General features: G+C 39.4%; 1 protein-coding gene across 1 annotated transcript; it reads right to left on the bottom strand.

The window, feature by feature from the left end:
• LOC143394565 (uncharacterized) lies at positions 1 to 15148 on the bottom strand. Its single transcript, XM_076849273.2, is given in 7 exon segments — positions 1 to 2160; positions 2162 to 3598; positions 4483 to 4666; positions 5692 to 5802; positions 10980 to 11106; positions 12682 to 12734; positions 15063 to 15148. Coding segments are annotated over 6 exon segments (1926 nt in total). The 5' UTR covers positions 12730 to 12734; positions 15063 to 15148; the 3' UTR covers positions 1 to 2141.
• Positions 15149 to 16098: the final 950 nt, after the last annotated feature.

The raw sequence follows: 16098 nt of genomic DNA, 5'->3' as shown, positions 1-16098 counted from the left end.
TCAAAGAATGTATAGTTCATTCTGTTAACAGAATTAAGGATTTTTTTAAAGACCCTGATACATGCAGAAAAGGCACTGGATAAAATCCAATATCAATTTGTGATTTTTAAAAATATTTGACAATCCAGGAACAAAACAGAATTCACTTAAATTGATAAAAGTTATCTATGAAAATTTACAAGTAGCATTATATTTAATGGTGAGATGTTGAATATTCTTTCATACAGGAACAAGGAAAAGATATTCAATTTCATGACCTCTATTAATTAAATAAGACAAGAAAAATAAATAAAAGGTTTAGAAACCCAATTACATGAATGACTTAAATTTATGTTACTAGCTATAAAGCTGATGTAAGGAAAAGATATTGCAAAACATACTTGAAACAGCTCAGAGCATTCCTCTTCTCATATAAAGGCAGTAAAATCTTCCGTGTCTGAAGATATCAAATATAAATCCTCCTCTACCAAAATAGGATGACACCTATCTGAGGCTTGCCTCAATTACAGTCAGGATAACTTCATTAGCCACAGCTCTACTCACTTTTGGGACCACAGTAGGCTTGTATAGACATCAATCCCATAAGCAGAGTGAAGGATAGGACAGGACTGTGAGCATGATGACAATCCTTCCGCAAACTGATCAACTCTAACAGGGCAGTGAAAGTGCCAGAGGAAGTGCAATGAGAAGCAAAAATGCCAAAATGGCAATACCAGAGCTTGCCAGAGAAATCTAAGTTGTGTTTGGCCAGGATACAGGAGTTAAGGGAGATGTTTGTGGAGGTGCAGCCGCTGAGGAGACTGAGGTCAAGCACTTAACTTTCAGTTTTGAGCAAGTATGGATCAGGGCGTTCAATACTCAGAAAAAATGAGCTGAAAACTGGGGCCCACAAGGTCCCTACTCATCTGTTTACCTATATCGTGGTCCTAATAAGCAGGCAATTGTAGCTCCTTCCCCTAAAGCCTTTCAAATGTCTTGCAAAGTTATTTTAGAAAACTATCACCTAGGATTAGAAGTGAATAAGGGAAATGTAGTCCCCAGCCATATCCAAATTAATATAACACACTTTATTAACTTAAAACATTAGATCAAAATTCCAGCCATGAGGGCTGGGGTTGTGGCTCAGTAGTCGAGTGCTTACCTAGCGTGTATGAGACACTGGGTTCGATTCTCAGCACCACATATAAATAAATAAAATAAAGATCCATCAACAACTTAAAAATTTTAAATTAAAAAAGATTCCAGTCATGAACAAACATAAAGAATAAAACAAAAAACAGCAATCAGATGAGACTATGCTCTTTCAAGGCCTTTGTACTAATTAATTTCTACTAAAACTTTTTATTACACATGAAAAGCTTTTGATAGTAAACACTGATATTCTCAAAAACAGTTGGTACTCTTAGTTTAAAGGGAAGGGGGGAATTATTGGGTATGCAACTTTCAGTATCCAGACAAAGGCAAACACGGAGATGAAGACGACAAAGAAGAAGATGAAGAAGAAGGTGCCCATGCTGTGAGTTCAAACTGAAACAAACAAACAAAAAAAAAAAAAAAAACACCATTTTCCTGCCTGCCTGAAAAAAAAAATGCACTTGAGCCAGACTCAATGATATATACCTGCACTCCCAAACTTAGGAGGCTAAGGCAAAGTCCAGGAGTTATAGGCCTGGACAACATACCCAGACCCTGTCTCAGAGGAGAAGCATACACACACGTACACACACAATCTCCCAAGAGTCCAAAAGACTATGTAATGGAAACAACATTTACATCTCAGCTAAAGAAACTCACCTCATACTCAAAAGTATGTCATAAAAGCTGAAAAGGGAAACATATAACCTTAAATCTTCCTATTAGAAAACATTGGAAATCAATGACCCTCTAGAAGTCCACTTTAATGAGGCACTGATCTTCTTTTCTAGCTCAAATTGTGAATTTTCTTATACAAGTTATGGTCAAAATCAAAAGGGTTTACCATATAGCTTACAAACCCAGGGTTTCTCTCAGTTGTCCTCAACGCTTCAAAAGAATGAGTGATAATCTACTTTCTCACATTTATAGTGTCTCTACAGTATGAAACTTCACAAAATGAACTTCACAAATTGCATTAGTTCAGAAAAAGCCTTGCAGAGATTCCCTTACTCCTTACATTTATATGTTGTCCCTTGTGTGAATTTTCACGTGTCTTCGAAAGTAGGCTGGACAAATAAAGGCTTTCCCACATTCCTTACATTCATATGGTTTCTCTCCAGTATGGCTTCTCACATGTCTCCGAAAGGATGAGGGACAACTAAAAGCTTTTCCACACTCCAGACATTCAAAGGGTTTTTCTCCAGTGTGCATTCTTGCATGTACAGTAAGGTATGAAGAATGTCGAAATGCCTTTCCACATTCCTTACATTCATAGGGTTTTTCCCCAGTGTGGGTTCTCATGTGGATACTAAGGGCTGAGAAATAAATAAAGGCTTTCCCACATTTTTTACATTCATAAGGTTTCTCTCCAGTGTGAGTTCTTCTATGTACTGTAAGATGGGAAGAACTAATGAAGGCCTTCCCACATTCCTTACACTCATAAGGCTTTTCTCCACTGTGAGTTCTTAGGTGTTCAGTGAGGGATGAGGAACGACTAAAGGCCTTCCCACACTCCTTACATTCATATTGCACCTTACCATTATGATCTCTCACGTGTGCTTTAAACGATGAGGGACAACTGAAGGCCTTCCCACATTCCTTACATTCATAGGGTTTCTCTCTACTTTGATTTTTTACATGTGTGTTCAGGGAAGTGGGAAGATAGAAGGCTTTTCCACATTCCAGACATTCATAAGGTTTCTCTCCAGTGTGTTTTCTCATGTGGATACTTAAGGAGGAGGGGCAATTGTAGGCTTTCCCACATTCCTTACATTTATAGGGTTTCTCTCCGGTGTGTGTCCTCACATGTACAGTGAGTTTTGAGGATTCACTGAAGGCCTTCCCACACTCTTTACATTCATAAGGCTTCTCTCCTGTGTGAATTCTTATATGAATTATAAGATGAGAGGAAGAGCTAAAGGCCTTCCCACATTCCTTACATTCATATGGCTTATCTCCACTATGAATTCTTTTGTGTTTGGAGAGTGATGAGGAACAACTAAAGGCCTTCCCACATTCCTTACATTCATAGGGCTTATCTCCACTGTGAATTCTTTTGTGTTCTGTAAGGTATGAAGAGCTACTGAAGTTTTTCCCACATTCCTTACATTCATAGTTTGCCTTTTCACTATGAATTTTCATATGTGCTCTGAACATGGAGGAACAACTGAAGGCCTTTATACATTCCTTACATTCATATGGTTTTTCTTCAGTAGGAGTTTTCATATGCTTCTTAAAACAAGCAAGAAAATGGAAGGCTTTCCCACATTCCTTACACTGGTAGGGTTTGTTTCCAGCATGAGATCTGGTGTGATTCTTAAGTGATGAATGAAACAGGAAGGACTTTCCACACTCACAGCATTCAAAGGATTTGACTTCAGTAGTTCTCTGGAGCATAAGATTTGAAATTTGTCCACATTGATTTTCTTCATTGTATTCACAGATGTTCTCTACCACATGACTTCTAAAAATAAAAGACAGATTATTAGTAATAAAATTTACCATTTTCAGTGAATATGTATGCTTTCTGCCCCATCAACTTATAAGCTAAAAGTTCTCAAGAACGCTCTTCCATAGCCAACATTGTCACTGAGCTTTTGACTTGTATGATTTTTCTGATAAATCTGTCAGACCAATCTATGTGTCAAACCTTCAATATCTCAGTATCATTTGTAGGAAAAAGTATCTAGACAAAATTTTTATTTTGAATTTGAATCCTTTTATTTCTTTTTTAATTTTATTTTTTATTTTCATGTATTCCATTAGTTATACATGATAGCAGAATGCATTTTGATACATGATACATAAATGGAGTATAATTTCTCATTCTTCTGGTTATACAGGACGTAGAGTTACACTGGTCATGTAATCATATATGCACATGGCATAATAATGTCCAATTCATTCTACTATTATTCCCACACCCCCTCCCTTCACCTCACTCCCCTCTTTCTAATCCAAAGACCTCTATTCTTCCCAATCCCCCCCCCATTGTGAATTAGCATCCACCTATTAAAGAAAACACTTGGCCTTTGGTTTTTTGCACCAGCTTCATCCATTTACTGGCAAATGTCATGATTTCATTTTTATGAAAGCATAATTTTTGACCTAGGTTTATGTTGAAAATATGTTTCTTTTTAAGAAATATTTTTTAGTTATAGATGGATGCAATATCTTTATTTCATTTACTCATTTTTATGTGATGCTGAGGATCAAACCCAGTGCCTCACATGTGGGAGGCAAGCACTCTGCCTGCCACTGAGCCACAACCCCAGCCCCAAAATATGTTTCTTAAATCTCAAAATTGTTTCCTGATGCACTATCTTCTCTTATATAAAGGGCACTCACCTTAAACCTTTCCCATGGCTTTTGTTCCAATCATCCACACCATGGGAGTCCTGGTTTTCATGTAAAATAGAGGAGCAGGAACCATTTCTTTTGAATCTCTCTATTTTCAGTTCATTGGATATTTTTTCTCCATTGTTGTCTTGAAGAGCAACTAATTCCTTAGTATTAAGTAGAGACTCAAACCCTGAAACAAAAAAATAAAACAAAATAAAGTTACCTATGAGCAAAGGACTTTGAGCAGTGCAGCTGTTTCAGGACTTCATTATTAATAGGCACAAGGATCAAAAGTAAAACAGTTCCCGGGCTGGGGATGTGGCTCAAGCGGTAGCGCGCTCACCTGGCATGCGTGCGGCCCGGGTTCGATCCTCAGCACCACATACAACCAAAGATTTGTGTCTACCAAAAACTAAAAATAAATAAATAAATATTAAAAAAGAAAATAAAAATATGATACAAGACTTGGTCATGCTGTTTGAGTCAGCTTTAAAAAAAAAAAAAAAAAAAAAGTAAAACAGTTCCCTAAAAAATATTTCCATGAAACCATAGTATGGTAACATTACCATAGTATGGTAACACATGCTTGTAATCTCAGCTACTTGGGAGGCTGAGATAGGAGGTTCACAAGTTCAAGGACCGCCTCAACAACTTAGACCCAGTCTCAAAATTAAAAAGGGTATGGGATATAGCTCAGTGGTAAAGCACTCCTGGGTTCCCCAGTGCTGAAAAATTAAAAATAGTTCTATGAAGAATGACAGTGATGATAACATGACCAGTAGAAATTATTGGGCAAGAGACATGAAAAATTGTGCTCCATATGAATCAAAATGCATACTGCTATCATGTAACAAATTAGAACAAATAAATAAATAAATTTTTAAAAAAGAAAGGTTATGTTAAATTTTTTCTGTTAACTGGATATTTCATATTAGTATAGAAAATATATTAAAAATTTTCATTACTAATTTTTTAAAAATTATTAGGAGAGGAAAACAGAAAGGATAAAATAGACATACCAAATATAAATTTTAAAAAAGCAAATATGGAGATCTTTGCCAAGAACAAGGAAAGTATGATAGGACAGATAAACAGTCAAAATAGTCCTCTGAGGCATCTGTGGATAATGAGCCTCCTCAGACAAAACAAACTTTTGCTTTATTTCTATTTTATTTTTTTTCTCTTCCCAGGCCAGTTTCCCCCAGGGATTCTTGCCTTCCTGGTGCTGCTCCATACAGATGCCCTGGATACGTTCTGTCTTCACTGTCTGCAGTTCCTCCTCTTGTTCCCACTTGGAGATCAGATTGGGAGTGAGCAGTGGGTACCCTGCACACGAGGAAAGGAATATCATGAGGGAAAGCAATGAAGAATCACAAATATCTTTCCATAAGATTGGGTCAAACTTTGGTCTTCTGATACTCTAAAGACAGAGAAGGATGAGTTTAACTGAAACAAAATGTCAAATCCATTGAAGAAAAAAAAAAGGCAAAGGAGGGAAGGAGAGGAAGGAAGAAAGAAAAGAAAAATAGAGAAGATAAAAGAAAAAGCTGAAATGTGGATGTGGGGGAAAAGGCAGCCTCTAATGTGAAGAACTGATCTAATCAGATACAGTGACATAAGCCTATAATCCCAGGGTGGGATTGGGAGGCTGGAGGATCATGAAATCAAGGCCAACCTCAGCAACTTAGCAAGATCCTGTTTCAAAGCAAAGAAAAACAAAATTTTAAAGGATTGGGGATGTAGCTCCTGGTAAAGTGCCCCTAGGTGTTCAATTCCCAGCACAAAAAAGACAAAGAAAAAAACACTGATCTGGGCTGGGATTGTAGTTCACTGGTAGAGCACTTGCCTAGCTGATTGATCCTCAGCACCACATAAAAATAAATAAATAAAATAAAGGTATAAAAAATTATTTTTTTAAAAAAAAGAAAGATTGACCTACATTCACAGTGGAACCTCAATATTATTATAAGGTGATCTGACAAAGCCATAATATTTTTTTTAATATTTTTTTTAGTTATAGTTGGACACAATACCTTTATTTTATCAGGTTGAACAGGGTTTCACCAAAAGTCATGTCCAAATATATCAACGGAACAGAATAGAGAGCACAGACACAGATCTACATAAATAAAGTTGGCCCTCTATATCTGTGAATTCAAGCAACCATGGATAGAAAATACAATAGGAAAAAATCTGTATTAAACATGTATTTTTTGTGCTATGTCCAAATCAATACAGTACAAAAGTAATTATGAATAAGATAGGATAGATAGTAAAACAGGCAGACAGTTAAGAAAATGCACTCCCGCACACCAAAAAAAAAAAAAAAAAAAAAAAGGAGAGAGAGAAAAAGACTTTAAATGAAGAGGCTATTTCACAAAACTAACCTACAGAAAACATTCCAAACATTACAGCCAACTTCTTTGTCCCGGGTGGCAGGAAAAAGGAGGTAGAGCCGACCTGAGTGAAGACTACAGACTCAAGGCCTAACTAATCAGAATGTCACAGACCAAACCAAGAGCCTTGGCACTTTTCCAATACTTGTTTAGCATAGGTGTTGACCAATAGTACTGACACTTTTTTGAGACATGATTAGCATAGATACTGACCAACACCCTTAGTATCTTTCCAAGACCCGATTAGCACAGATATTGATGAATGCCTCATCCAGTAGCTATTTAAGTCCCTAGACTAGTACACTTAAGTGGAAACCTATTCTCAGGTTCCCCTCTCAGCCCCTGAGAGTTCTGCTTCTTTTCTTTTCAGTTATATAAATACACCTTCACTCTCGAATTCTGTTGTCTGTGGATTTGTCTTCAAATCTGTGAATAAGAACCTGGAAAAAAAAAAATGGCAGCCACCTGCTGAGGTCTGCCATTGAGAGCTACAACACACTGCTCAGTAATAGTGAAGAAGAATCAGATTCTTCCAGCTCTGACCCATGGAGCTGACCAGACAGGCATTTCCCTGCTGTGATTAGTTGCAATACTAAAATGGGCTCTCTTAGCCGCAGAGGCATGTAACTTATGAGGACCTACAGACCAGCAGAGTGGAGAATCTGGTTTCATTTCAAACTCCAGTTTCAATTACATAGCACTTACATGTTGTCAGGCACTAAACATAATCAAGAGATAATGTAAAGTATATGAGAGCTTAGGCTGTATACCAGGGAATTTTAATTAAGAGATTTTGACCATCCACAGATGTAGGTCTCTGGGAAGATACTAGTATCAAATCCCTGCAGACCAAGCAATAGCTATGTAGTCAACTGACCTTTGACAAAGAATTGACAGAAACACAATAGAGAAAAGATAGCCTTTTCCACAAATGCTGTTAGAACACTGGACATACCCACATAAAATAATGAATCTATGCCCTTCACAAACATTAATTTAAAATGGATCATAGATCTAAATGTAAAACGTAAAACTAGAAAAATTGTACAAGATAGAAGGAGAAAATCTAGATGACTTTGGATTTGGCAATGACTTTTTTGATACTATATCAAAGGTATGATCGATGAGAAAGAGACTGATACAATACACCCCATTAAAATTAAAATTCCTGCTCTGGTAAAGATAATATCTAGAGAAAGAAAAGATAAACTATGCCTAAAAGAAGACATTTGCAAGAAATTTCTCTGGTAAGAGACTGTTTCACAGAGATTTATCTGATAAGAAACTGTTTTCCTGTTCTTTACACAAAGAATGCTTTTTTTTTTTTTTTTTTTAAAGAGTGAGAGAGAGTGAGAGATTGGGAGAGAGAGAGAGAATTTTAATATTTATTTTTTACTATTTGGCGGACACAACATCTTTGTCTGTATGTGGTGCTGAGGATCGAACCCGGGCCGCACGCATGCCAGGCGAGCACACTACCGCTTGAGCCACATCCCCAGCCCCAAGAATGCTTTTTTAAAATATATATATATATATATATATATATATATATATATATATATATATATATATATATATTTCTTAGTTGCACACAATACCTTTTTTTGTTTATTTATTTTTAATGTGGTTCTGGGGATCGAATCAGGGCCTCACACGTGTGAAGTGAGCGCTCTACCACTGAGCATCAACCCCAGCCCAGAATGCTTTTTTTTACATATTTTTATTAGTGTATTATCACATACATAATATTACAATTCATTCTGACACAACCATACATTCATGGAATTAATGTGTTCCATCTCAATTCCCAGTACTTCTCCTTTCCTTTCCCTCCTTCCTCCCCCTATCCCCTTTTCTCCTCTACTGGTCTTCCTTCTATTTACCTATTGTTTTAATTCCTGATTTATAGATACACAAAATAGTGAAAGTCACTGTGGTATATTCCTATATGTGCACTTTGCAGTCCCCTCTTTCCCTCTTCCTCCTTCCTTCCCATCTGCCCCCTACCTATCCTACCCTTTTGATTTTCATGGGCTCCCTCTGCCTGTTTCCCTCTTATTTTGCTCAAGCTTCCACACACAAGAGAAAACATTAGACCCTTGGCTTTCTGAATATGGCTTATTTCATTTAACATGATATTTTCCATTTCCATCTATTTACCAGCAAATGCCATAATTTCATTCTTCTTTATGGCAGAATAAAAACCCAAGTGTCAAATGCTGCTGCCTCTGATTCTACTGCTGCCAGCCTGAGGTCGCCTGGAGGTCTTCTTTCTGGGCTGCTACAGAAGCCACTGTTGGACCCGTAGGTCTCTTTTCTGGGCAATACCTGGTTACCCCTGACTCAATTCTGATGCTACCTCCATGGTCGCTGCCACTGAACTGGAAGTCTCCTGTTACTCAACCGGCACCTACACCACTACCGCCATTGCTGCTGCCTCTGATTTCCCTGCTGCTAGACTGAGATCACCTGGAAGTGTTTTTTCTGGGTGCTGCCACAGAAGAAACTGTGGATGTAACTGAAGCCCACATTGCTGCTGACCCCTGGAGATCACCTGGTGACACTGCCCCCACAGCTGCAGTGGTAACTGCCAATGCAGCCGCCACTACTGCTGCCACCACGGCCTAGAGGACTGCTGCAGGAGAGATTCCAGGTTTGGCTGCATGTGGCTGCACCCATTTTGCGATACCAGCCAGGGCCTGGGACCTGGGTGCCAGCAGGTTTACCACCACAAGACCCTCTGTCTGGGGACTCCAATCAGGACCTGCAGGTCCAGTGTTGGGGTACTTGTGGGTTTGGAGGACCCTGGGGTCTTCCTGCTCAGAGTGCTAGTGGCCTGGGTATTGCTGCTGCATCTCTTACTGTTGCTCGTTTGCATGAGTGTATTCCTGGTGGTCTCTCTGCAAGTAGGAGCAGCATTGAGATCTTGGGACTACAGATGGCAGAGCCTGAGGTATTTGAAACCCATATTTGTAGGATAGAGTCTAGGTTTGCAAGGGCTGATCTGGGTTTGGTGATCCCGAGAGACGTCAGAGTCAGAGCTGACAAACTGTTCAAAACTGAAAGAGACAGTTCGACTTTCCAGCAAGATTTATTTTATTTTTTGATTCACTAATCTCTCTACCATATTTGGAACAGGTGCCTTTTATGCTATTTTCTTTCCAACTTCTCTCCAATCAACAGCCAATCTCTGTCAGCTCCTCTTCCACTCTTCCTGTGAATTTTTACTTCTAGCTTCTCTCTTCCTCCCTCACAAATATTGCATACTACACTACTCTGTTCTCTCATCCACCCTTTGAAATTGTAAACCATTTTAACAAAATTTCTGTTTATACTATAGTAGTTATTAAATTGATAATTTTGGTTTAATGCGAGAAAGCAGTAGTTGCCTTAGTGGGAGCTATTAGGTTTAAGGCTACATATTATATGTTGAGTAATATTGATATTGGTCTCACCATTAAAGTGAGGCTCTGGAAACCTTCAGACACCTAGACACTATAAGTCCACAGGGTAGATTTTATGCTGTCTTATATCCATAAAAATTTCTATACTTTTTACCCACCAGTTTGTGGTACTTGTTCACAGAGGGCCTAAGAAACCAATATAATCTACCCCATAGACTCATCTTTAAATCATCCAAAAAGCACAAATTCTCTAATAGGTACTTTCTAACACCCTCTTACTAAGATGCCCCTCGACTCCCCATGGGTATGTTCTCCCATGACTGCAAAATAAACCCTGCTTGTTTAACTTACAGGTGTGCTCCTGGCGGTCTCTGGGTAAAGGCATTCACAGCAGTACAATCTTCAAAGGTCTCAATCACAAACTCTCCCTGTGCCTCAGAGAAGCCCCTCAATGCCCACACATTCAACACTTAATAACCCTCAAGGCTTTCAACCACAAAAAGAAAAAGAAAAAAACAAGTTTAATATGCCCGTGTTCATTTTCATGAAGAAACCTCCAGATAGTAAGCACCCTGTGGTCAGTGACCACGTTTGTCTTTTTTAGCAAGCACTCACACTACTCGGCACATATCCTGGAACAAGGTCAACTAGTAGATAAAATTGTTTTCTAAACCACTACATGAACCAACATTGCCAATCTTACCTAGTGAAACCATGTTCTGGAAGGTTTCCAGCATCACATCTCTGTAGAGGCTCCTCTGAGCAAGATCCAGCAAAGCCCACTCCTGCTGGGTAAAGTCCACAGCCACATCCTCAAAGGTCACCGAGTCCTAAAAGATGCCACAAATTCTGTTCAGAAAGGTACAATTCCTCCAGTGTGTGTGAGATGGTGGGTGAGGCTGACAGCATGGGGACCTGAGAATCAATTCAGGGGAGGTTCAGAAGATTCTGTGGTCTCCCCAAGTCTATGTCAGGACTCAGTCAGCAGATCTCTTTCCTTTTCTACCCACACATACTTAATGACTGAACAAATCCTGTCTAAAAGCCAAAATACTTCTAAAATACTACATTAGTCTCTTTGCAGTTGATAGTAATGAAATAAGAAAAAAAATCAAAGTTATTTTCCTTTGAACCTGCACAGAACACTGGATATTAGGTATGTGGGTAATTTTCCACACACATCAAGCAGTTCTCCAACAGACACGAGCTAAATTTCCTGTTATTCAATAACATTCTTACACTATCTACATGGACAGCTTCATCCCACAGGTTGAGGGCTCAGTCCCACAAAACTTCCCCATACTTCAAACAACATAACAACTAGTACATTGTCATTTATACTTCTGACCAAATGGCTACATCTCAGGGTCCCCACTGTACCCTCCTTGAGTTGGCTAATATGCTGGGATGGCTTTCAGAATCTATGCAAACACTTCCTTGGGCTTATAGTTTGTTATAAATACAGAGAACTATCCAGATAAAGAAATATATATGGCATAGCAGGGTAGGAAAAGCTGCAGAACTTCCATGCCTATTGGGGTGCCTTGTACCAGGAACCTCTACATATTCAGATATACAGAAGCTCCCCAAATTCATTTTTTGGGGGGTTCTCACAGAGGCTTTACTAGAAAGCATGACTGATTTAAATTAATAATTTAAATAATCAACTTAACCTTCAGTACCTCTCAACTTCAAGGTTAGGGGATAGGGCTGAAGAGCATACCTTAGTTCTTCTGCACCAGCAGTCATCCTGAGGCTATCTGTCCTGGTCACCAGTCATCATACAAAGCTACTCTTATCACTCCAGACATTTGAAGGGTTTTAGGAACTCTATGCCAGGATATGGGACCAAGACCACATATTGGACAATATCATATTATTCCTTATTCAGAAATTCTTCCTTATTCAAGAATAACTTCACCTGCTACTTTATTCCTATTAAGGCATTGAGCACAACATCAAACTCAGGTTTAAATCCTGATGAGGTTTTAATGAATGAAAACACAAAGAGTGAATGGGAACTTTTCCTTTTTCCCCCCTCACAATCCTGAGAGGCCCAAGAGCCTGCACATCTTTCAAGTCAGGCCCACAGCTGGCTCTGTTTTATAGTATTGTGGCCTGGGCTCACCAAACTATAGCACATGCACTTACTCTAGCCTATCACCTACTTATGTAAGTAAAGTTTTATTGCAATACAATAAAACATTTGTTTATGTTCCTATATGAATATTTTTTGTATTAAAATGACAATTTCCTTGTAATAGAAATTCTATGACCTTCAAAACCCAAAATACTTACCATGTGATCCAAAAAAAGAAGCAGATTGCTAACCTGTGCTCTAAAATAGCAGCAGGATATCAAATGAAATAGAAATATTCTTTTAGAGCATTATATCTTCTACTTACCTGCATCATACTTTTCTGTAACCCAACACTTATTCTTTCTTCCTCCATGTCACCTTCATAAAGAAAAGTAAGACATTGAGAAGTTATAGGTAAGACAGAAGCTGACATAGGAATCCAACCCTTCATAGAATTCCCATACTCATGAGCCTGGATATTGTAGCACATCAATTACCAGTGACAACTCAAAACACATACCATGACTCCCAAGTAAATACAAACTGAACTTGTGTGACACTGGAACAATCCTTTCTTCCCTAGAGATACAAAACAACACTCTTATCCTTGTCAATGATACAAAAGTGGTTAATAGTAACATTTTATTAGTAAATTACCTCAAGTCTTAAGAACATCTGGCTGACAATTTCCCCATGATAACAAAAAGCATTAAATGTATCAAGTGGTGCCTTCAACCCTAAGAATATATATTCCCTGACTCATATCTAAAAAAGCACTAATTTACTTAAACACTAGGCTTCTTGGGGCTCCTTGACCAACATTTTTACTTGTTTACCATTTTACAGGATAATAGACATTACAACAAAGCCCTGAACACTGCTGTCATCCCAACCCCACCCAATGGGCTCCACAAAACCTAATTTCTGAGAAAGAGAATCAACCTATTTGTTATGGTTTGAATCTGGGATGTCTTTCAAAGCCTCTTGTGTTGAAGGCTTGGTCTCCAGTGCTGCAGTGTTCAGAGTTTTGGCTTGGGGGAAGCGACTGGATTATAAGGGGTCTGACTTCATCAGTGGATTAATCCATTTTATGGATTACGAGTTTGAATGGACTACTGGGAGGTAACAGGAACTATAAGAGGTAGAATCTAGAAGAGATGAGAAAGAGGAAAAGGAAGAATGGTGGAGGTGGTGGAGGTGGTCGTGGTGGTGGGTGGTGATGGTAGTGGTAGAAGAGGGGGAGGAGGAAGAAGAAAATTTCATTGTATCCAGTCATTAAAAGAATCATATTTAAGACATGCACAAGGAAACAGAAGTTGCAAATTGTTTTACAGAAAGTTTCACAAAATAAGTAGGAAATTCATAATTCCAGTGTAGAGAGGGAAGATAATTCTCTACTTCCAACACCAGAAGGGTACAACTAAAAAATATGCTAGATCACATATAAAGTACAAATAATACAAAAGTATTGTAACAGTTGAAAAATGAACAATAAGTATAAATCAAACTTAAGTTCATTTCATCCTAGGAATGACAGATGCTTAAAAACTGAATCACTAAAAGAAGAAAAAACAAAAAAAGAATAAAACTGAATCACTGGGACTCAGTGGTACAGTGCCTTACTAGCGTTGAGTCCTTGGATTCAATCCCAGCACCACAAGAATAAAATAAACAAAAATTGAATCACTGATTAATGAAATTCACAGTATTCATAGAAAGGTTATTTGACATTCCCTTAGACACAAAGCAATGACTAATCTATTTCAGTGTACATTGCTAATAATAACTCAAGCCATTAGAAAGGATTAGATTTTATAGGTTAAAAAATGCAAACATTCTATTTAATAATGAAATACTGATTAATTTTCTCTGAAATCAGGAACAAGGCAAGAATGAAAATTATACGCTAATCTCCATTCAGCTGGGAGTCCTGGCAAGTGCAGTAATTAGAAACAAAAAAAAATGGAAAACACCAAGATTTAGGAGAAAAAAAATTCAAACTGGCACATTTTCTGTGCAAAATTTAAAGAATCTATAAATAAGTGACCAAGCTTTTTTTTTTCTCTCTCTCTCTCTCCCTGCATTTTGCAGTACTAGGGATTGAACCCAGGGGCACTCTACCACTGAAGTACACCCCCTGGTCCTTCTAATTTTTTGTGTAGAGATAGGGCCTGCCTAAATTGCTCAGGCTGCCCTTGAACTTGGGATCAAGTTCTACCTCAGCCCCGAGTAGCTGGGATTACAGGCGTACACCACGGCGCCAGGCTAAAATGTATCACTTTATTAAGGATGAAATGTACTTGCCCAGGAGGCGGGTTAACAGTATTTTAAAATCAGCTCCCTCTTGTGTATCTGAATGCAATGTGTCAAACATGCTCCAGGCCCCCCAGGGAACTGTCAGACCCGCGCTCTGCAGTGCGCGAGGCCCAGGGGCAGCGGGCCGAGCTCACCCCATGCCGGGTGTGTGCAGACCAGCAGACCCGCACGAGGCTCCGGACCGGGACCCCGACGCAGGCGAGGCCTCTGCTCTCGGCAGGGAGAGGTCGCGGGGCTCTCCAGCTCCGGCCTGCAGGAGACGCGCCCGCCGCTGCCACAGCCCTGAGTCCCCGCTGTGGTCACCAGGACGAGCGCTGCGCCGGCGGAGCCAACGGGGCTCTGGGCCGGCGTTCGAGCGGAAGCCAGCCTTCCGCCTCCCGGGGCCCATACCTGGATGGCGAGGGGCCGGGACGGATAGGATGCGGACTGAGGCAAGAATATATCTCAGACGCGGGTTGCAGCGTAAAGTGTCATGGCGGCCACAGGCACACAGTGACAGAGCAGCTACCTCGCGCGTGCGCAGACGCGCTCTTCTGCCGCCCGCTACCTGAGAAACGCTCTGCGTAAGGGGCGGGGCTTCGGGAGCTGGGCGTGGCGCGGAGCGGCCGGCTCAGTCCATCAGCGCTCTGAACGTGCTAATTTTCCCTGGGGCTGTAGGTAAAAAGAGAACCAGAACCGTGGACGAGGCTGGGGAGGGACCAGGCTAGGCCGGCCGAGTGGACTCAGGTGAGACCAGATCAAGGGTCGTGGTTTTTAATATTCCAGAGGTTGGGTGTAAAATGGGACCTGGTTGCCAAGGGAAACCCCTGGAAATTCCTAGAGGCGGGGCTAAGGTTAGAGCCTGTCAAGCAGGTTCCCGAAGCCCGGGAGAATCATGCTCATCAAATGCGTTAATACCCTTGCTAGAGCCCTGTCCACAGGCCATCATACTTAAAACTCTGAGTCTACCAACCTGTGCGATAAACTCTTTTCCATTGATTCAATCCTTTAGGTCTTTACTTTTCCCTTTCATTGTTTTATTGATTATTGCTCTGCTAGAGGAAAGCTATTGAAAAGTATTTAATTAGTTCCTTCTATCTGGAAACCTTGCTGAATTTTCTGTAAGTTCGTTATTTTGGACTTAAATATAAATAATATTTCCTGTGCATTTTTGTTATTATAATATTCATAAGTCATTCATTTTTCTTCTTGTTTGTGCAGGGTCTCCTAACTATAAGTCAGATAAGAAATAAGGTATTCTTGTCTTGGTTAATAATAATCACCAAGGTTCCCATGTTAGCTGTAGTTTGTGGCTCTTATCAAGTCCTGTTTTGAATCTGCTTTGTGAAGACATTTTATCAGTAGTTTTGATAAATATTATACAATGTGTATGAAACTATTAAGTTCATAATAGTTTACTCCAACTTGATTTATGATGTTATGTCTG

The sequence above is a fragment of the Callospermophilus lateralis genome, chromosome 1 (genome assembly GCF_048772815.1).
Source record: "Callospermophilus lateralis isolate mCalLat2 chromosome 1, mCalLat2.hap1, whole genome shotgun sequence".
Classification (NCBI taxonomy): Eukaryota; Metazoa; Chordata; class Mammalia; order Rodentia; family Sciuridae; genus Callospermophilus; species Callospermophilus lateralis.
Note: the sequence above shows the minus strand (reverse complement) of the source record. Positions and strands in the feature narration are given on the sequence as shown.